At 64.3% G+C, this 21,858-nt stretch overlaps 1 protein-coding gene across 1 annotated transcript; it reads right to left on the reverse strand.

The window, feature by feature from the left end:
* Nucleotides 1–1,939: 1,939 nt before the first annotated feature.
* LOC137308102 (RAF proto-oncogene serine/threonine-protein kinase-like) lies at nucleotides 1,940–21,385 on the reverse strand. The gene is given in 7 exon segments (XM_067977012.1): nucleotides 1,940–3,927; nucleotides 5,183–5,317; nucleotides 8,927–9,058; nucleotides 18,678–18,796; nucleotides 20,577–20,623; nucleotides 21,106–21,157; nucleotides 21,160–21,385. Coding segments are annotated over 7 exon segments (837 nt in total). The 5' UTR covers nucleotides 21,371–21,385; the 3' UTR covers nucleotides 1,940–3,786.
* Between the last annotated feature and the right edge of the window lie 473 nt (nucleotides 21,386–21,858).

Consider the following 21,858-nt stretch of genomic DNA (forward strand, 5'->3'; position numbering starts at 1 on the left):
GTAGAGGGAGCTTTACTCTGTATCTAACCCGTGCTGTACCTGCCCTGGGAGTGTTTGATGGGACAGTGTCGAGGGAGCTTTACTCTGTATCTAACCCTGTACCTGCCCCGGGAGTGTTTGATGGGACAGTGTCGAGGGAGCTTTACTCTGTCTCTCACCCGTGCTGTCCCTGCCCTGGGAGTGTTTGATGGGACAGTGTGGAGGGAGCTTTACTCTGTATCTAACCCTGTACCTGCCCTGGGAGTGTTTGATGGGACAGTGCAGAGGGAGCTTTACTCTGTATCTCACCCGTGCTGTACCTGCCCTGGGAGTGTTTGATGGGACGGTGCAGTGGGAGCTTTACTCTGTATCTAACCCTGTACCTGCCCCGGGAGTGTTTGATGGGACAGTGTAGAGGGAGCTTTACTCTGTATCTAACCCGTGCTGGACCTGCTGTGGGAGTGTTTGATGGGGACAGTGTAGAGGGAGCTTTACTCTGTATCTAACCCGTGCTGTACCTGCCCTGGGAGTGTTTGATGGGACAGTGTAGAGGGAGCTTTACTCTGTATCTTACCCTGTACCTGCCCTGGGAGTGTTTGATGGGACAGTGTAGAGGGAGCTTTACTCTGTATCTAACCCTGTACCTGCCCCGGGAGTGTTTGATGGGACAGTGTCGATGGAGCTTTACTCTGTCTCTCACCCGTGCTGTACCTGCCCTGGGAGTGATTGATGGGACGGTGCAGTGGGAGCTTTACTCTGTATCTAACCCGTGCTGTACCTGCCCTGGGAGTGATTGATGGGACGGTGCAGTGGGAGCTTTACTCTGTGTCTCATCCGTGCTGGATCTACCCTGGGAGTGTTTGATGGGACAGTGTAGAGGGAGCTTTACTCTGTATCTAACCCGTGCTGTACCTGCCCTGGGAGAGTTTGACGGGACAGTGTGGAGGGAGCTTTACTCTGTATCTAACCCTGTACCTGCCCTGGGAGTGTTTGACGGGACAGTGTAGAGGGAGCTTTACTCTGCATCTAACCCTGTACCTGCCCTGGGAGTGTTTGATGGGACAGTGTAGAGGGAGCTTTACTCTGTATCTAACCCTGTACCTGCCCTGGGAGTGTTTGATGGGACAGTGTGGAGGGAGCTTTACTCTGTGTCGAACCCTGTACCTGCCCTGGGAGTGTTTGATGGGACAGTGTAGAGGGAGCTTTACTCTGTGTCGAACCCTGTACCTGCCCTGGGAGTGTTTGATGGGACAGTGTAGAGGGAGCTTTACTCTGTATCTAACCCTGTACCTGCCCTGGGAGTGTTTGATGGGACAGTGTAGAGGGAGCTTTACTCTGTATCTAACCCTGTACCTGCCCTGGGAGTGTTTGATGGGACAGTGTAGAGTGAGCTTTACTCTGTATCTAACCCTGTACCTGCCCTGGGAGTGTTTGATGGGACAGTGTAGAGGGAGCTTTACTCTGTATCTAACCCTGTACCTGCCCTGGGAGTGTTTGACGGGACGGTGTAGAGGGAGCTTTACTCTGTATCTAACCCTGTACCTGCCCTGGGAGTGTTTGATGGGACAGTGTAGAGGGAGCTTTACTCTGTATCTAACCCTGTACCTGCCCTGGGAGTGTTTGATGGGACAGTGTAGAGGGAGCTTTACTCTGTATCTAACCCTGTACCTGCCCTGGGAGTGTTTGATGGGACAGTGTGGAGGGAGCTTTACTCTGTGTCGAACCCTGTACCTGCCCTGGGGGTGTTTGTTCCTGATCGTGGGTCCGTGAACTGTTCCATACACAAAGCAAATGGTGACAACAACAGGCAAACGAACTGTCGAAAATGGCGGCCGGGCGGCAGTCCTGGGACCCGCTGACCGCCTGGTGTCTCCCATCTGCTGGTGGTCAGTTCGGGTCCAGTGTGTGATGCGCGACAATCAGGCTTTGGACACACAGGAATCTCGTCCAGCTTCGACAGTTATCTTTAAAATAATTTTTTAATTCCAGCGAATCAGGAATGACAAAATTGATATCTGAACCGACCCATGAAGAAAACACAGCTCGGCTATCTTCAGGGGCCGAGACCCCGGGACTGCAGGCACACACCCGTGGAGCTGGGATAGTCGGGGGGGTCCTTGTCTGGTGCTGTGGGCCCTCTCGGAGAGGGGGGGGGGGGGGGGGGGGGGGTGGGGGAGAGAGGGGATTAGACCCCGGGACTGCAGGCACACACCCATGGAGCTGGGATAGTCGGGGGGGTCCTTGTCTGGTGCTGTGGGCCCTCTCGGAGAGGGGGGGGGGGGGGGGGGGAAGAGGGGATTGGACCCCGGGACTGCAGGCACACACCCGTGGAGCTGGGATAGTCGGGGGGGTCCCTGTCTGGTGCTGTGGGCCCTCTCGGAGGGGGGGGGGGGGGGAGAGGGGATTAGACCCCGGGACTGCAGGCACACACCCGTGGAGCTGGGATAGTCGGGGGGGTCCTTGTCTGGTGCTGTGGGCCCTCTCGGAGAGGGGGGGGGGGGGGGGGTGGGGGAGAGAGGGGATTAGACCCCGGGACTGCAGGCACACACCCATGGAGCTGGGATAGTCGGGGGGGTCCTTGTCTGGTGCTGTGGGCCCTCTCGGAGAGGGGGGGGGGGGGGGGGGGGAAGAGGGGATTGGACCCCGGGACTGCAGGCACACACCCGTGGAGCTGGGATAGTCGGGGGGGTCCCTGTCTGGTGCTGTGGGCCCTCTCGGAGGGGGGGGGGGGGGGGGAGAGGGGATTAGACCCCGGGACTGCAGGCACACACCCGTGGAGCTGGGATAGTCGGGGGGGGTCCCTGTCTGGTGCTCTGGGCCCTCTCGGAGGGGGGGGGGGGGGGGGGAGAGGGGATTGGACCCCGGGACTGCAGGCACACACCCGTGGAGCTGGGATACTCGAGGGTCCCTGTCTCGTGCTGTGGTCCCTATCGGGGGGAGGGGGGGGGCTGAGCAGCCCCCGGGAATACCTGGACTCATCTTGGGGGTACGGGGCCCCTGTTTCAGGAGATCTCGGGGGTACCTGGGGCCCTGTTTCAGGAGGTTCCGGGGGTACCTGGGCCTCTATTTTAGGGGCGATCCCGGGGGTACCTTGGCCCCTATCTCGGTGGGGGGGGGGGATCTCGGGGGTACCTTGGCCCCTATCTCGGGGTGGGGGGGGATCTCGGGGGTACCTGGGCCCCTATCTCAGGGCCGATTCCGGGGCTCCCGTTTCAGCGCGGACCCCAGGACGCTGAAGCATCCGCCAGGCAGACAAGGATGCCCCATCTCCGAAAGAAAACCCCGAGACACGACTTCAGATACGAGGGGGCACGCCATCCAAAACCGGCTCCAATCACCCCTCCCACCCCAGCCCGAATCGCAAAGATCGACACACACGGCTCCCAGGGCGTACAATGCCAGCACAGAAGAAAACCGAGGGGAAAACACAGGAGAGAGGCAGAGACAGCCCCCTCTTTCACCCCCCACAAGTCCAGCTATAGGTTAAGATTTCCCATCCCATAAAGGGTACCTGCTGTACGACAGTTTAGTAGCTGGAGTCTGTCTCCAGCAGCAGGCATCAAGCTAAAGAAAAGGGATTAAGGCTTCCTTGTGAGGTCAGAAGAAACAACAATAATATATAAAGGCCCTCGGGCCAGCAGTCCGAGAAACTGGACATCCTTGTCCCTCACCCGTTGTCACTGGTCAGAAAATATACACACGTGTGAGCATCTCCAGTGGAACGATTGGAACGAGAAAGGAATAGTCCGGGGTGAGTCTCCGTCAGACGGAGACGGGGCCTGGCCGCCGAGGTGGGGGAGCAGGGTCTCACTGAGGCACCAGGCGCGACGTGGACAGAAGGAAGGGGTTGACGTCCTCCGCCTGCACCGCCCGGTGCAGCGAGGGCTCTGAGGCGCTCCGCTCGATCTTTGGGAGGGCGTGCTGCAGCATCTCGATGGAAGCCAGTATCTGCAAGAGGGAAGGGGGTTGGTGGGGGGGGGGGGGGGGGGGGAAATGGAGAAGGCAACAGGGTTAGTGTGTGTCGCTCGCTGGCCCCGTTCCCCTTTATCCAGATGTGACTGCACCGAGGAACCGTCCCCTTTAAAACAAACACTAGACACGTCTCCCCGTGGCTTAACAAGTGGGGAGTGAAGGACCTCAGGTGAAACGGGGTGGGGGTGCGGGATAACTGGAGCAGAGCGCTCGGAATACAGCTCCCCCCCCCCCATGTTCAACTCACATTATGTCCTTACTTTTATTAAATCGTTTTGATTCAATATTAGTCGAAGAGCAAAACTTGTGGCCATTTGGGAAACACGGAAGCAGAATTGGAGTGGAGGAGCTTTTCTGCAGCGCGGGCTGAGGGGCCGGGAGACGCAGCGCCACCACTGGTGGGAGGGTGCAATTACAGCGTGACACATTGACAAGTTTACATAGGGATTTCCCATTATAAATGTGGACACAGGGATTTATAATGGCGGCCCACACAGATCTACGCTTTCCTGGAGGCGCCGAGTCTTGTGGGCGTACGGGGGCTGCCCCTGGCGGCCAGCTGATGTTAACCTGTTTGAGGCCAACGGCTTAAAATGACGCCAATCACTCAATGCCAGCTCAGGTGGCAATTAGGCAACGTGGCAGGTGGCCCTCACCCGGCACCTACCCACCCCCACTTTGCATCACAGGTCACTGCAGCGATCGGGACCCTTGGCTGATTTCCCCGCGCCCCTGCTTGCTGCATTGCCTTAGGGGGACTGACACTGAATACGCCATGAACCCCACCCAGTCTATAAATGAAAGGAAACTGTTGGAGGGCACTCGCCATCTCCCGGTACGCGCTCTCCGCGATTCAGCCCTTCGTAGCGGAGACAAAGGCGGCTGCTCCACGCGGGATAAGCTGACTCGGGAGGAGATGGGACCTTCCTGCTCCCTGTGTCTCGGCCTCATGTCACAGGCTACACGGCGGACTCCCCTCTCCCTACACCGCGGACTCCCCTCTCCCTACACCGCGGACTCCCCTCTCCCTATACCGCAGAACCCCCCTCCCCTACACCGCGGACCCCTCGGGAGACACTGAATTAATGATAAGGAAAGTGCAGATATGTTCTGCCGGTATTTTGCGGCACGCCCTCTTGTCCCGTCTCCCTCCCCGCTGCGGAGCACGGGGCCATGCAGGCACTTGGACGTGTGAGAGGGCTGCGTCCCCGGGGGCAGGGCGAGCGTTTACCTGTATAAATAGAGGCCGCTCGTCTCGCTTCACTTTGATACAGGCGACGATCAGCCGCCTCATTGCCTTCGGACAGTTGCTGTAGACCTTACTGAGGTCAGGGGTCAGGTACCCGCGGCCAACCATGAAAATAATCTGGAACGGAGGGAGAGGAACAGGCAGAGTTCAACACACACACTCGCAGATCCGTCCCCCCCACAACCCGACCCTGTCAGTGACCGAGATACAAGCAGCCCAGAGGCTGCAGACACTGGCTGCTCCCCTCCCCCGACACTCTCCTCCCTCCACCGCGGGCCCCCTCCACCGACACCATGGACTCCCTCCCCCTACACCCTCCTCCCTCCCCCTACACCCTCCTCCCTCCACCGCGGGCCCCCTCCACCGACACCATAGACTCCCTCCCCCTACACCCTCCTCCCTCCACCGCGGGCCCCCTCCACCGACACCATGGACTCCCTCCCCCTACATCCTCCTCCCTCCACATGGACTCCCTCCCCCAACACCCTCCTCCCTCCACCGCGGGCCCCCTCCTCCCGACACCATGGACTCCCTCCCCCTACACCCTCCTCCCTACACCGCGGGCCCCCTCCACCGACACCATAGACTCCCTCCCCCTACACCCTCCTCCCTCCACCGCGGGCCCCCTCCACCGACACCATAGACTCCCTCCCCCTACACCCTCCTCCCTCCACCGCGGGCCCCCTCCACCGACACCATAGACTCCCTCCCCCTACACCCTCCTCCCTCCACCGCGGGCCCCCTCCACCGACACCATAGACTCCCTCCCCCTACACCCTCCTCCCTCCACCGCGGGCCCCCTCCACCGACACCATAGACTCCCTCCCCCTACACCCTCCTCCCTCCACCGCGGGCCCCCTCCACCGACACCATAGACTCCCTCCCCCTACACCCTCCTCCCTCCCCCTACACCCTCCACCGACACCATAGACTCCCTCCCCCTACACCCTCCTCCCTCCACCGCGGGCCCCCTCCACCGACACCATGGACTCCCTCCCCCTACACCCTCCTCCCTCCACATGGACTCCCTCCCCCAACACCCTCCTCCCTCCACCGCGGGCCCCCTCCACCGACACATTGGACTCCCTCCCCCTACACCCTCCTCCCTCCCCCTACACCCTCCTCCCTCCACATGGACTCCCTCCCCCTACACCCTCCTCCCTCCACCGCGGGCCCCCTCCACCGACACCATGGACTCCCTCCCCCTACACCCTCCTCCCTACACCGCGGGCCCCCTCCCCGGTTCTTGGTCCATCACCGACTCCGTCCCCAGTTTTTGGTCCGTCACCGCCTCTCTCTCCCCTGGTTCCTGGTCCGTCACTGACTGTCTCCCCTGGTTCCCAGTCCGTCACTGACTGTCTCCCCTGGTTCCCAGTCCGTCACTGACTCTCTCCCCTGGTTCCCAGTCCGTCACTGACTCTCTCCCCTGGTTCCCAGTCCGTCACTGACTCTCCCCTGGTTCCCAGTCCGTCACTGACTCTCTCCCCTGGTTCCCAGTCCGTCACTGACTCTCCCCTGGTTCCCGGTCCGTCACTGACTGTCTCCCCTGGTTCCCAGTCCGTCACTGACTGTCTCCCCTGGTTCCCAGTCCGTCACTGACTGTCTCCCCTGGTTCCCAGTCCGTCACTGACTGTCTCCCCTGGTTCCCAGTCCGTCACTGACTGTCTCCCCTGGTTCCCAGTCCGTCACTGACTGTCTCCCCTGGTTCCCAGTCCGTCACTGACTGTCTCCCCTGGTTCCCAGTCCATCACTGACTGTCTCCCCTGGTTCCCAGTCCGTCACTGACTCTCCCCTGGTTCCCAGTCCGTCACTGACTCTCTCCCCTGGTTCCCGGTCCGTCACTGACTGTCTCCCCTGGTTCCCTGTCCGTCACTGACTGTCTCCCCTGGTTCCCAGTCCGTCACTGACTCTCCCCTGGTTCCTGGTCCGTCACTGACTCTCTCCCCTGGTTCCCAGTCCGTCACTGACTCTCTCCCCTGGTTCCTGGTCCGTCACTGACTCTCCCCTGGTTCCTGGTCAGTCACTGACTGTCTCCCCTGGTTCCTGGTCAGTCACTGACTGTCTCCCCGGGTTCCTGGTCCGTCACTGACTCTCCCCTGGTTCCTGGTCCGTCACTGACTCTCCACTGGTTCATGGTCCGTCACTGACTCTCCCCTGGTTCATGGTCCGTCACTGACTGTCTCCCCTGGTTCCTGGTCAGTCACTGACTGTCTCCCCTGGTTCCTGGTCCGTCACTGACTCTCTCCCCTGGTTCCCGGTCCGTCACTGACTCTCCCCTGGTTCCTGGTCCGTCACTGACTCTCCCCTGGTTCCTGGTCCGTCACTGACTCTCCCCTGGTTCCTGGTCCGTCACTGACTCTCCCCTGGTTCCTGGTCCGTCACTGACTGTCTCCCCGGGTTCCTGGTCCGTCACTGACTCTCCCCTGGTTCCTGGTCCGTCACTGACTCTCCCCTGGTTCCCGGTCCGTCACTGACTGTCTCCCCTGGTTCCTGGTCCGTCACTGACTCTCTCCCATGGTTCCCGGTCCGTCACTGACTCTCTCCCATGGTTCCCGGTCCATCACTGACTCTCTCCCCGGGTTCCCGGTCCATCACTGACTCTCTCCCCGGGTTCCTGGTCCGTCACTGACTCTCCCCTGGTTCCCGGTCCGTCACTGACTCTCCCCTGGTTCCCGGTCCGTCACTGACTGTCTCCCCTGGTTCCCGGTCCGTCACTGACTCTCTCCCCTGGTTCCCGGTCCGTCACTGACTCTCTCCCCTGGTTCCCGGTCCGTCACTGACTCTCCCCTGGTTCCCGGTCCGTCACTGACTGTCTCCCCTGGTTCCTGGTCCGTCACTGACTCCCTCCCCTGGTTCCCGGTCCGTCACTGACTCTCCCCTGATTCCCGGTCCGTCACTGACTGTCTCCCTGGTTCCCGGTCCGTCACTGACTGTCTCCCCTGATTCCTGGTCCGTCACTGACTCCCTCCCCTGGTTCCTGGTCCGTCACTGACTGTCTCCCCTGATTCCCGGTCCGTCACTGACTCCCTCCCCTGGTTCCTGGTCCGTCACTGACTGTCTCCCCTGATTCCTGGTCCGTCACTGACTGTCTCCCCTGATTCCTGGTCCGTCACTGACTCTCCCCTGGTTCCTGGTCCGTCACTGACTCTCCCCTGGTTCCCGGTCCGTCACTGACTCTCTCCCCTGGTTCCCGGTCCGTCACTGACTCTCTCCCCTGGTTCCCGGTCCGTCACTGACTGTCTCCCCTGGCTCCCGGTCCGTCACTGACTCCCTCCCCTGGTTCCCGGTCCGTCACTGACTGTCTCCCCTGGCTCCCGGTCCGTCACTGACTCCCTCCCCTGGTTCCCGGTCCGTCACTGACTGTCTCCCCTGGCTCCCGGTCCGTCACTGACTCCCTCCCCTGGTTCCCGGTCCGTCACTGACTGTCTCCCCTGATTCCCGGTCCGTCACTGACTGTCTCCCCCGATTCCCGGTCCGTCACTGACTGTCTCCCCCGGTTCCCGGTCCGTCACTGACTCTCCCCTGATTCCTGGTCCGTCACTGACTCTCCCCTGGTTCCCGGTCCGTCACTGACTGTCTCCCCCGGTTCCCGGTCCGTCACTGACTCTCCCCTGATTCCTGGTCCGTCACTGACTGTCTCCCCTGATTCCTGGTCCGTCACTGACTGATTCTCTGCCCCGGTTCCCTCTCCAACCTGCTTTATTCCTGTTTGTCCGTGAATCATACCTGATCTCGGTTGTTGATGTGTGAGTATGGCAGTGTCCCAGTCATGATCTCATAAAGCACTATTCCATAGGCATAAACGTCTGATTGGAAACTGTAGGGGTTATTGTCCTGCATGCGGATCACCTCAGGAGCCTGGCAATGAGAGGTATGAAGGGCAATCAATGGAAAAAAACAAGGGGCAGGCTAGGGTTTGTGTGTGAGACAATACCACACACACACACACACACACACACACACACACACGGTCCCAGACAGAGAGAGTGACACACACACACACACACACACACACACACACGGTCCCTGACAGAGAGAGAGAGAGAGACACACACACACACACACACACACACACACACACACACACACGGTCTCAGATATGCAAACGGACAGATAGACACACACATACAGATAGTCTCAGACACACACATTGAACCAGACACACACTCACAGTCCCAAACACATACACAGATTGTACAAGACACACACAGAAGGTCCCAGAAACACAGATTATACCAGACGCATACACACAAGGTCCCAAACACACAGACGGTCTGAGTCACACACACTGGACACATAAACACTCCCCCAGAATGGGAGCTCCCAACCCCCGGGGAGACGGACCCCCGAGAGACCGACTCTGGGAGACGGACCCCCGAGACACCGACTCTGGGAGCTCCCGACCCCCAAGAGACCGACTCTGGGAGACGGACCCCCCGAGAGACCGAATCTGGGAGCTCCCGACCCCCCGAGAGACCGACTCTGGGAGACGGACCGCCCGAGAGACCGACTCTGGGAGACGGACCCCCCGAGAGACCGACTCTGGGAGCTCCCGACCCCCGAGAGACCGACTCTGGGAGCTCCCGACCCCCGAGAGACCGACTCTGGGAGCTCCCGACCCCCGAGAGACTGACTCTGGGAGCCCCCGACCCCCGAGAGACCGACTCTGGGAGCTCCCGACCCCCGAGAGACCGACTCTGGGAGACGGACCCCCGAGAGACCGACTCTGGGAGCTCCCGACCCCCGAGAGACCGACTCTGGGAGACGGACCCCCGAGAGACCGACTCTGGGAGACGGACCCCCCGAGAGACCGACTCTGGGAGACGGACCCCCCGAGAGACCGACTCTGGGAGACGGACCCCCCGAGAGACCGACTCTGGGAGACGGACACCCCGAGACACCGACTCTGGGAGCTCCCGACCCCCGAGAGACCGACTCTGGGAGACGGACCCCCCGAGAGAGCGACTCTGGGAGACGGACCCCCCGAGAGACCGACTCTGGGAGACGGACCCCCGAGAGACCGACTCTGGGAGACGGACCCCCCGAGAGACCGACTCTGGGAGACGGACCCCCCGAGACACCGACTCTGGGAGCTCCCGACCCCCGAGAGACCGACTCTGGGAGACGGACCCCCCGACAGAGCGAATCTGGGAGCTCCCGAGCCCCGAGAGACCGACTCTGGGAGCTCCCGACCCCCGAGAGACCGACTCTGGGAGCTCCCGACCCCCCGAGAGACCGACTCTGGGAGACGGACCCCCCGAGACACCGACTCTGGGAGCTCCCGACCCCCGAGAGACCGACTCTGGGAGCTCCCGACCCCCCGAGAGGCCGACTCTGGGAGACGGACCCCCGAGAGACCGACTCTGGGAGACGGACCCCCGAGAGACCGACTCTGGGAGCTCCCGACCCCCCGAGAGACCGACTCTGGGAGACGGACCCCCGAGAGACCGAGTCTGGGAGCTCCCGACCCCCGAGAGACCGACTCTGGGAGACGGACCCCCGAGAGACCGACTCTGGGAGCTCCCGACCCCCGAGAGACCGACTCTGGGAGACGGACCCCCCGAGAGACCGACTCTGGGAGCTCCCGACCCCCGAGAGACCGACTCTGGGAAACGGACCCCCGAGAGACCGACTCTGGGAGACGGACCCCCGAGAGACCGACTCGGGGAGCTCCCGACCCCCGAGAGACCGACTCTGGGAGCTCCCGACCCCCGAGAGTCTGACTCTGGGAGCTCCCGACCCCCGAGAGACCGACTCTGGGAGACGGACCCCCCGAGAGACCGACTCTGGGAGACGGACCCCCGAGAGACCGACTCTGGGAGACGGACCCCCCGAGACACCGACTCTGGGAGACGGACCCCCCGAGAGACCGACTCTGGGAGACGGACCCCCCGAGAGACCGACTCTGGGAGCTCCCGACCCCCGAGAGACCGACTCTGGGAGCTCCCGACCCCCGAGAGACCGACTCTGGGAGCTACCGACCCCCGAGAGACCGACTCTGGGAGACGGACCCCCGAGAGACCGACTCTGGGAGCTCCCGACCCCCCGAGAGACCGACTCTGGGAGCTCCCGACCCCCGAGAGACCGACTCTGGGAGACGGACCCCCGAGAGACCGACTCTGGGAGACGGACCCCCGGAACACCGACTCTGGGAGACGGACCCCCCGAGAGACCGACTCTGGGAGCTCCCGACCCCCGAGAGACCGACTCTGGGAGCTCCCGACCCCCGAGAGACCGACTCTGGGAGCTCCCGACCCCCGAGAGACCGACTCTGGGAGCCCCCGACCCCCGAGAGACCGACTCTGGGAGACGGACCCCCGAGAGACCGACTCTGGGAGCTCCCGACCCCCGAGAGACTGACTCTGGGAGCTCCCGACCCCCGAGAGACCGACTCTGGGAGACGGACCCCCGAGAGACCGACTCTGGGAGCTCCCGACCCCCGAGAGACCGACTCTGGGAGCTCCCGACCCCCGAGAGACCGACTCTGGGAGCTCCCGACCCCCGAGAGACCGACTCTGGGAGCTCCCGACCCCCGAGAGACCGACTCTGGGAGACGGACCCCCGAGAGACCGACTCTGGGAGCTCCCGACCCCCGAGAGACCGACTCTGGGAGACGGACCCCCGAGAGACCGACTCTGGGAGACGGACCCCCCGAGACACCGACTCTGGGAGCTCCCGACCCCCGAGAGACCGACTCTGGGAGACGGACCCCCCGAGAGACCGACTCTGGGAGACGGACCCCCCGAGAGAGCGACTCTGGGAGACGGACCCCCCGAGAGACCGACTCTGGGAGCTCCCGACCCCCGAGAGACCGACTCTGGGAGCTCCCGACCCCCGAGAGACCGACTCTGGGAGCTCCCGACCCCCCGAGAGACCGACTCTGGGAGACGGACCCCCCGAGACACCGACTCTGGGAGCTCCCGACCCCCGAGAGACCGACTCTGGGAGCTCCCGACCCCCGAGAGACCGACTCTGGGAGCTCCCGACCCCCCGGGAGGCCGACTCTGGGAGACGGACCCCCGAGAGACCGACTCTGGGAGACGGACCCCCGAGAGACCGACTCTGGGAGCACCCGACCCCCCGAGAGACCGACTCCGGGAGCTCCCGACCCCCCGAGAGACCGACTCCGGGAGCTCCCGACCCCCGAGAGACCGACTCTGGGAGACGGACCCCCGAGAGACCGACTCTGGGAGCTCCCGACCCCCGAGAGACCGACTCTGGGAGACGGACCCCCGAGAGACCGACTCTGGGAGACGGACCCCCCGAGAGACCGACTCTGGGAGACGGACCCCCCGAGACACCGACTCTGGGAGCTCCCGACCCCCGAGAGACCGACTCTGGGAGACGGACCCCCCGAGAGAGCGACTCTGGGAGACGGACCCCCCGAGAGACCGACTCTGGGAGCTCCCGACCCAAGAGAGACCGACTCTGGGAGCTCCCGACCCCCGAGAGACCGACTCTGGGAGCTCCCGACCCCCCGAGAGACCGACTCTGGGAGACGGACCCCCCGAGACACCGACTCTGGGAGCTCCCGACCCCCGAGAGACCGACTCTGGGAGCTCCCGACCCCCGAGAGACCGACTCTGGGAGCTCCCGACCCCCCGAGAGGCCGACTCTGGGAGACGGACCCCCGAGAGACCGACTCTGGGAGACGGACCCCCGAGAGACCGACTCTGGGAGCTCCCGACCCCCGAGAGACCGACTCTGGGAGACGGACCCCCCGAGAGACCGACTCTGGGAGCTCCCGACCCCCGAGAGACCGACTCTGGGAAACGGACCCCCGAGAGACCGACTCTGGGAGACGGACCCCCGAGAGACCGACTCGGGGAGCTCCCGACCCCCGAGAGACCGACTCTGGGAGCTCCCGACCCCCGAGAGACCGACTCTGGGAGCTCCCGACCCCCGAGAGACCGACTCTGGGAGCTCCCGACCCCCGAGAGATCGACTCTGGGAGCTCCCGACCCCCGAGAGACCGACTCTGGGAGACGGACCCCCCGAGAGACCGACTCTGGGAGACGGACCCCCGAGAGACCGACTCTGGGAGCTCCCGACCCCCGAGAGACCGACTCTGGGAGCTCCCGACCCCCGAGAGACCGACTCTGGGAGCTACCGACCCCCGAGAGACCGACTCTGGGAGACGGACCCCCGAGAGACCGACTCTGGGAGTTCCCGACCCCCCGAGAGACCGACTCTGGGAGCTCCCGACCCCCGAGAGACCGACTCTGGGAGACGGACCCCCGAGAGACCCACTCTGGGAGACGGACCCCCGAGAGACCGACTCTGGGAGCTCCCGACCCCCGAGAGACCGACTCTGGGAGACGGACCCCCGAGAGACCGACTCTGGGAGACGGACCCCCCGAGACACCGACTCTGGGAGCTCCCGACCCCCGAGAGACCGACTCTGGGAGACGGACCCCCCGAGAGACCGACTCTGGGAGACGGACCCCCCGAGAGAGCGACTCTGGGAGACGGACCCCCCGAGAGACCGACTCTGGGAGCTCCCGACCCCCGAGAGACCGACTCTGGGAGCTCCCGACCCCCGAGAGACCGACTCTGGGAGCTCCCGACCCCCCGAGAGACCGACTCTGGGAGACGGACCCCCCGAGACACCGACTCTGGGAGCTCCCGACCCCCGAGAGACCGACTCTGGGAGACGGACCCCCCGAGAGACCGACTCTGGGAGCTCCCGACCCCCGAGAGACCGACTCTGGGAGCTCCCGACCCCCCGGGAGGCCGACTCTGGGAGCCCCCGACCCCCGAGAGACCGACTCTGGGAGACGGACCCCCGAGAGACCGACTCTGGGAGCTCCCGACCCCCCCGAGAGACCGACTCTGGGAGCTCCCGACCCCCGAGAGACCGACTCTGGGAGACGGACCCCCGAGAGACCGACTCTGGGAGCTCCCGACCCCCGAGAGACCGACTCTGGGAGACGGACCCCCGAGAGACCGACTCTGGGAGACGGACCCCCCGAGAGACCGACTCTGGGAGACGGACCCCCCGAGACACCGACTCTGGGAGCTCCCGACCCCCGAGAGACCGACTCTGGGAGACGGACCCCCCGAGAGAGCGACTCTGGGAGACGGACCCCCCGAGAGACCGACTCTGGGAGCTCCCGACCCAAGAGAGACCGACTCTGGGAGCTCCCGACCCCAGAGAGACCGACTCTGGGAGCTCCCGACCCCCCGAGAGACCGACTCTGGGAGACGGACCCCCCGAGACACCGACTCTGGGAGCTCCCGACCCCCGAGAGACCGACTCTGGGAGCTCCCGACCCCCGAGAGACCGACTCTGGGAGCTCCCGACCCCCCGAGAGGCCGACTCTGGGAGACGGACCTCCGAGAGACCGACTCTGGGAGACGGACCCCCGAGAGACCGACTCTGGGAGCTCCCGACCCCCGAGAGACCGGCTCTGGGAGACGGACCCCCCGAGAGACCGACTCTGGGAGCTCCCGACCCCCGAGAGACCGACTCTGGGAAACGGACCCCCGAGAGACCGACTCTGGGAGACGGACCCCCGAGAGACCGACTCGGGGAGCTCCCGACCCCCGAGAGACCGACTCTGGGAGCTCCCGACCCCCGAGAGACCGACTCTGGGAGCTCCCGACCCCCCGAGAGACCGACTCTGGGAGACGGACCCCCGAGAGACCGACTCTGGGAGACGGACCCCCGAGAGACCGACTCTGGGAGCTCCCGACCCCCGAGAGACCGACTCTGGGAGCTCCCGACCCCCGAGAGACCGACTCTGGGAGCTACCGACCCCCGAGAGACCGACTCTGGGAGACGGACCCCCGAGAGACCGACTCTGGGAGCTCCCGACCCCCCGAGAGACCGACTCTGGGAGCTCCCGACCCCCGAGAGACCGACTCTGGGAGACGGACCCCCGAGAGACCGACTCTGGGAGACGGACCCCCGAGAGACCGACTCTGGGAGCTCCCGACCCCCGAGAGACCGACTCTGGGAGACGGACCCCCGAGAGACCGACTCTGGGAGACGGACCCCCCGAGACACCGATTCTGGGAGCTCCCGACCCCCGAGAGACCGACTCTGGGAGACGGACCCCCCGAGAGACCGACTCTGGGAGACGGACCCCCCGAGAGAGCGACTCTGGGAGACGGACCCCCCGAGAGACCGACTCTGGGAGCTCCCGACCCCCGAGAGACCGACTCTGGGAGCTCCCGACCCCCGAGAGACCGACTCTGGGAGCTCCCGACCCCCCGAGAGACCGACTCTGGGAGACGGACCCCCCGAGACACCGACTCTGGGAGCTCCCGACCCCCGAGAGACCGACTCTGGGAGCTCCCGACCCCCGAGAGACCGAATCTGGGAGCTCCCGACCCCCGAGAGACCGACTCTGGGAGCTCCCGACCCCCCGGGAGGCCGACTCTGGGAGACGGACCCCCGAGAGACCGACTCTGGGAGACGGACCCCCGAGAGACCGACTCTGGGAGCTCCCGACCCCCGAGAGACCGACTCTGGGAGCTCCCGACCCCCGAGAGACCGACTCTGGGAGCTCCCGACCCCCCGAGAGACCGACTCTGGGAGCTCCCGACCCCCCGAGAGACCGACTCTGGGAGCTCCCGACCCCCGAGAGACCGACTCTGGGAGCTCCCGACCCCCGAGAGACCGACTCTGGGAGACGGACCCCCCGAGAGACCGACTCTGGGAGACGGACCCCCGAGAGACCGACTCTGGGAGCTCCCGACCCCCGAGAGACCGACTCTGGGAGCTCCCGACCCCCGAGAGACCGACTCTGGGAGCTACCGACCCCCGAGAGACCGACTCTGGGAGACGGACCCCCGAGAGACCGACTCTGGGAGACGGACCCCCCGAGAGACCGACTCTGGGAGACGGACCCCCGAGAGACCGACTCTGGGAGACGGACCCCCCGAGAGACCGACTCTGGGAGACGGACCCGCCGAGAGACCGACTCTGGGAGACGGACCCCCGAGAGACCGACTCTGGGAGACGGACCCCCCGAGAGACCGACTCTGGGAGACGGACCCCCGAGAAACCGACTCTGGGAGCTCCCGACCCCCCGAGAGACCGACTCTGGGAGCTCCCGACCCCCGAGAGACCGACTCTGGGAGACGGACCCCCGAGAGACCGACTCTGGGAACTCCCGACCCCCCGAGAGACCGACTCTGGGAGACGGACCCCCGAGAGACCGACTCTGGGAGCTCCCGACCCCCCGAGAGACCGACTCTGGGAGACGGACCCCCGAGAGACCGACTCTGGGAGCTCCCGACCCCCGAGAGACCGATTCTGGGTGCTCCCGACCCCCGAGAGACCGACTCTGGGAGCTCCCGACCCCCGAGAGACCGACTCTGGGAGACGGACCCCCGAGAGACCGACTCTGGGAGCACCTGACCCCCCGAGAGACCGACTCTGGGAGACGGACCCCCGAGAGACCGACTCTGGGAGCTCCTGACCCCCCGAGAGACCGACTCTGGGAGACGGACCCCCGAGACACCGACTCTGGGAGACGGACCCCCGAGAGACCGACTCTGGGAAACGGACCCCCGAGAGACCGACTCTGGGAGTTCCCGACCCCCGAGAGACCGACTCTGGGAGACGGACACCCCGAGACACCGACTCTGGGAGCTCCCGACCCCCGAGAGACCGACTCTGGGAGCTCCCGACCCCCGAGAGACCAACTCTGGGAGACGGACCCCCGAGAGACCGACTCTGGGAGACGGACCCCCCGAGAGACTGACTCTGGGAGCTCCCGACCCCCGAGACACCGACTCTGGGAGCTCCCGACCCCCGAGAGACCGACTCTGGGAGACGGACCCCCCGAGAGACCGACTCTGGGAGCTCCCGACCCCCGAGACACCGACTCTGGGAGCTCCCGACCCCCCAAGAGACCGACTCTGGGAGACGGACCCCCCGAGAGACCGACTCTGGGAGCTCCCGACCCCCCGAGAGACCGACTCTGGGAGACGGACCCCCGAGAGACCGACTCTGGGAGACGGACCCCCCGAGAGACCGACTCTGGGAGACGGACCCCCCGAGAGACCGACTCTGGGAGACGGACCCCCCGAGAGACCGACTCTGGGAGCTCCCGACCCCCGAGAGACCGACTCTGGGAGACGGACCCCCCGAGAGACCGACTCTGGGAGACGGACCCCCGAGAGACCGACTCTGGGAGCTCCCGACCCCCGAGAGACCGACTCTGGGAGACGGACCCCCGAGAGACCGACTCTGGGAGCTCCCGACCCCCGAGAGACCGACTCTGGGAGACGGACCCCCGAGAGACCGACTCTGGGAGCTCCCGACCCCCCGAGAGACCGACTCTGGGAGTTCCCGACCCCCCGAGAGACCGATTCTGGGAGACGGACCCCCCGAGAGACCGACTCTGGGAGACGGACCCCCGAGAGACCGACTCTGGGAGACGGACCCCCCGAGAGACCGACTCTGGGAGACGGACCCCCGAGAGACCGACTCTGGGAGCTCCCGACCCCCGAGAGACCGACTCTGGGAGACGGACCCCCCGAGAGACCGACTCTGGGAGCTCCCGACCCCCCGAGAGACCGACTCTGGGAGCTCCCGACCCCCCGAGAGACCGACTCTGGGAGACGGACCCCCGAGAGACCGACTCTGGGAGACGGACCCCCCGAGAGACCGACTCTGGGAGACGGACCCCCCGAGAGACCGACTCTGGGAGCTCCCGACCCCCGAGAGACCGACTCTGGGAGACGGACCCCCCGAGAGACCGACTCTGGGAGACGGACCCCCGAGAGACCGACTCTGGGAGCTCCCGACCCCCGAGAGACCGACTCTGGGAGACGGACCCCCGAGAGACCGACTCTGGGAGCTCCCGACCCCCGAGAGACCGACTCTGGGAGACGGACCCCCGAGAGACCGACTCTGGGAGCTCCCGACCCCCCGAGAGACCGACTCTGGGAGTTCCCGACCCCCCGAGAGACCGATTCTGGGAGACGGACCCCCCGAGAGACCGACTCTGGGAGACGGACCCCCGAGAGACCGACTCTGGGAGACGGACCCCCCGAGAGACCGACTCTGGGAGACGGACCCCCGAGAGACCGACTCTGGGAGCTCCCGACCCCCGAGAGACCGACTCTGGGAGACGGACCCCCCGAGAGACCGACTCTGGGAGCTCCCGACCCCCCGAGAGACCGACTCTGGGAGCTCCCGACCCCCCGAGAGACCGACTCTGGGAGACGGACCCCCGAGAGACCGACTCTGGGAGACGGACCCCCCGAGAGACCGACTCTGGGAGACGGACCCCCCGGGACTCCGACTCTGGGAGACGGACCCCCGAGAGACCGACTCTGGGAGACGGACCCCCCGAGAGACCGACTCTGGGAGACGGACCCCCCGGGACTCCGACTCTGGGAGTTCCAGGCTGAGTTTGCACTTTACTATTTCTAATTGTGTTTTAAACTGGACTGTGTGTTGTGTGATATTTTATCTCTGAGCTGGCCCTCTGATGCCCCAGGTACAGTCTGTACTCACCATCCAGAGGATTGACCCGCTCGGCTGCTCCACCTGTTGGGATCCACTCCATCGTGACTTCACGGTGGCCAGACCAAAGTCCCCAATCTTCACCGTTAGTCCTTCATGGAGGAAGATATCTGAACGTCAAATGTGAAGAAAACGTTCGAACATCTCTCTCTCGAGAGAGAGTAAAGCACAGGACTCCCAGTCACCACCTGCAGTCCCACCCATACAAGGCTGACCCCTCACCCATCGAACCCACCCCCAGGACTGACCCCTCACCCCCCAAACACAGACACCTCACCCATCGAACCCACCCCCAGTACTGACCACTCACCCCCCAAACACAGACCCCTCACCCATCGAACCCACCCCCAGTACTGACCACTCACCCCCCAAACACAGACCCCTCACCCATCGAACCCACCCCCAGTACTGAACCCTCACCCATCGAACCCACCCCCAGTACTGAACCCTCACCCCCCAAACACAGACCCCTCACCCATCGAACCCACCCCCCAGTACTGAACCCTCACCCCCCCAACGCAGACCCCTCACCCATCGAACCCACCCCCCAGTACTGAACCCTCACCCCCCCAACGCAGACCCCTCACCCATCGAACCCACCCCCAGTACTGACCCCTCACCCCCCAAACACAGACCCCTCACCCATCGAACCCAGCCCCAGTACTGACCCCTCGCCCCTCCCAGTACTGACCCCTCACCCCTCGCCCCCCCCCAGCACTGACCCCTCGCCCCCCCCCCCAGTACTGACCCCTCGCCCCCCCCAGTACTGACCCCTCGCCCCTCCCAGTACTGACCCCTCACCCCTCGCCCCCCCCCAGCACTGACCCCTCGCCCCCCCCCCCAGTACTGACCCCTCGCCCCCCCCAGTACTGACCCCTCGCCCCTCCCAGTACTGACCCCTCGCCCCTCCCAGTACTGACCCCTCACCCCCCCCCCAGTACTGACCCCTCGCCCCCCCCCCAGTACTGACCACTCGCCCCTCCCAGTACTGACCCCTCACCCCCCCCCCAGTACTGACCCCTCGCCCCCCCCAGTACTGACCCCTCACCCCCCCCCCAGTACTGACCCCTCACCCCCCCCCAGTACTGACCCCTCGCCCCCCCCCAGTACTGACCCCTCGCCCCCCCAGTACTGACCCCTCGCCCCCCACCCCCGAGTACTGACCCCTCGCCCCCCCCCAGTACTGACCCCTCGCCCCCCCCCAGTACTGACCCCTCGCCCCCCCCAGTACTGACCCCTCGCCCCCCCCAGTACTGACCCCTCGCCCCCCCAGTACTGACCCCTCGCCCCCCCCAGTACTGACCCCTCGCCCCCCCAGTACTGACCCCTCGCCCCTCCCAGTACTGACCCCTCGCCCCTCCCAGTACTGACCCCTCGCCCCTCCCAGTACTGACCCCTCGCCCCTCCCAGTACTGACCCCTCGCCCCTCCCAGTACTGACCCCTCGCCCCTCCCAGTACTGACCCCTCGCCCTCCTATCATCCATCGGACCCTCCCCACAACAGGGCTCAGTTCTCCTCCTCTTGCCCACCCTGTACCAGGATTCCTGTCCACACCCCACCGCTGGTGGGAAATGAAAAGGATTCCAGGCAAACCCCAGCTCAGGGTGCGGGCAGAGGGCTAGTCGGCCCACCCTGGGGTCAGGCACGAGGGAGAGCTCACTCACACCCTCAGGCACTGCCCCCCACTGGCCCTAAGCCCGGTTTGGATAGCAGCGACTGATTTCAGGGAACGGGTGGGAGGGAGAGCGAAGAGGCCAGAGGGAACGGGTGGGAGGGAGAGCGAAGAGGCCAGAGGGAACGGGTGGGAGGGAGAGCGAAGAGGCCAGAGGGAACGGGTGGGAGGGAGAGCGAAGAGGCCAGAGTGGTCGCGTGGCCATCTGCAAGGATACTGTTTGATTTCAGGTCCCTGTGAATGATATTCTTGGCGTGGAGGTAACTGGAAGACAAAGAGACAAGATTGAAGGTGAAGGAGTGTCGAAAGGCAGGACGGAACTCAGCCCTTCTCCCCCCCTGCTTTTTGTGCAGTACATTTCTTCAGTGTTTTCGCAAAGCCTCTGGTGTGGGAGGATCTCCCTCTTCACATGCGTCGATGTGAGCCTCACAGGCGAGGGGCACGACCTCTAACCTACCAGAGAGCTGCCCGCCCGCCCGCCCCTCCCACCATCGCTGGCTCACCGAGAATCCTACACCCAGCCTGTATACACGGTGACGGCAATCGGTGACCACCCCGCCCCGATCCCGTGCCATCTGGTGATCGCTGTCTGGTTACTCTCGCTACCCTCCCTGGAGCTGTTTGCCAATTTGTTACTCACTCCATGCCCTGTGCTAGTCACCAATTTGTTACTCACTCCATGCCCTGTGCTAGTCACCAATTTGTTACTCACTCCATGCCTGTGCTAGTCACAATTTGTTACTCACTCCATGCCCTGTGCTGTTTGCCGAGCGATGTCGATGAGCTGGAACGTATCGAATTGGTCTCCTGGACGTGTAAGTGGCGGTAAAGACTGCTGCTCTCACACCACTGAGTGACGATGGCCACGTGCGGCTTTGTCATGAAGCCCATGAACAGCAGGATGTTGACGTGCCTTGTTTTCCTGTAGGGAGAGGGAAGGACTTGGCTCAGCAGAACGGAGCAAATCCACACGGTACATCGCTGGCTCACACTGAACTTCACCGCCCCCATCTCCACTCCCAAACCCTCACTCTCACCAGTCACACATTCTCCTGGCTTTCCATTTAATGGTTCATGGCACGGAGAATATCACCCAGAAAACCCAAACCTGTCTGTCTCTGTCTCTCACTCGCCTTCTCTCGCTCTCTCCTTGTCTCTCTCTCGCTCTCTCCTTGTCTCTCTCTCTCGCTCTCTCCTTGTCTCTCTCTCTCGCTCTCCTTGTCTCTCTCTCTCGCTCTCTCCTTGTCTCTCTCTCTCGCTCTCTCCTTGTCTCTCTCTCTCTCTCCTTGACTCTCTCTCTCGCTCTCTCCTTGTCTCTCTCACGCTCTCTCCTTGTCTCTCTCACTCTCTCTCTCCTTGTCTCTCTCACGCTCTCTCTCCCTTGTCTCTCTCACTCTCTCTCTCCTTGTTTGTCTCTCTCTCTCTCCTTGTTTGTCTGTCTCTCTCTCCTTGTTTGTCTCTCTCTCCTTGTTGTCTCTCTCTCCTTGTTTGTCTCTCTA

Source organism: Heptranchias perlo, unplaced genomic scaffold (genome assembly GCF_035084215.1).
Source record: "Heptranchias perlo isolate sHepPer1 unplaced genomic scaffold, sHepPer1.hap1 HAP1_SCAFFOLD_1198, whole genome shotgun sequence".
Taxonomy (NCBI): domain Eukaryota; kingdom Metazoa; phylum Chordata; class Chondrichthyes; order Hexanchiformes; family Hexanchidae; genus Heptranchias; species Heptranchias perlo.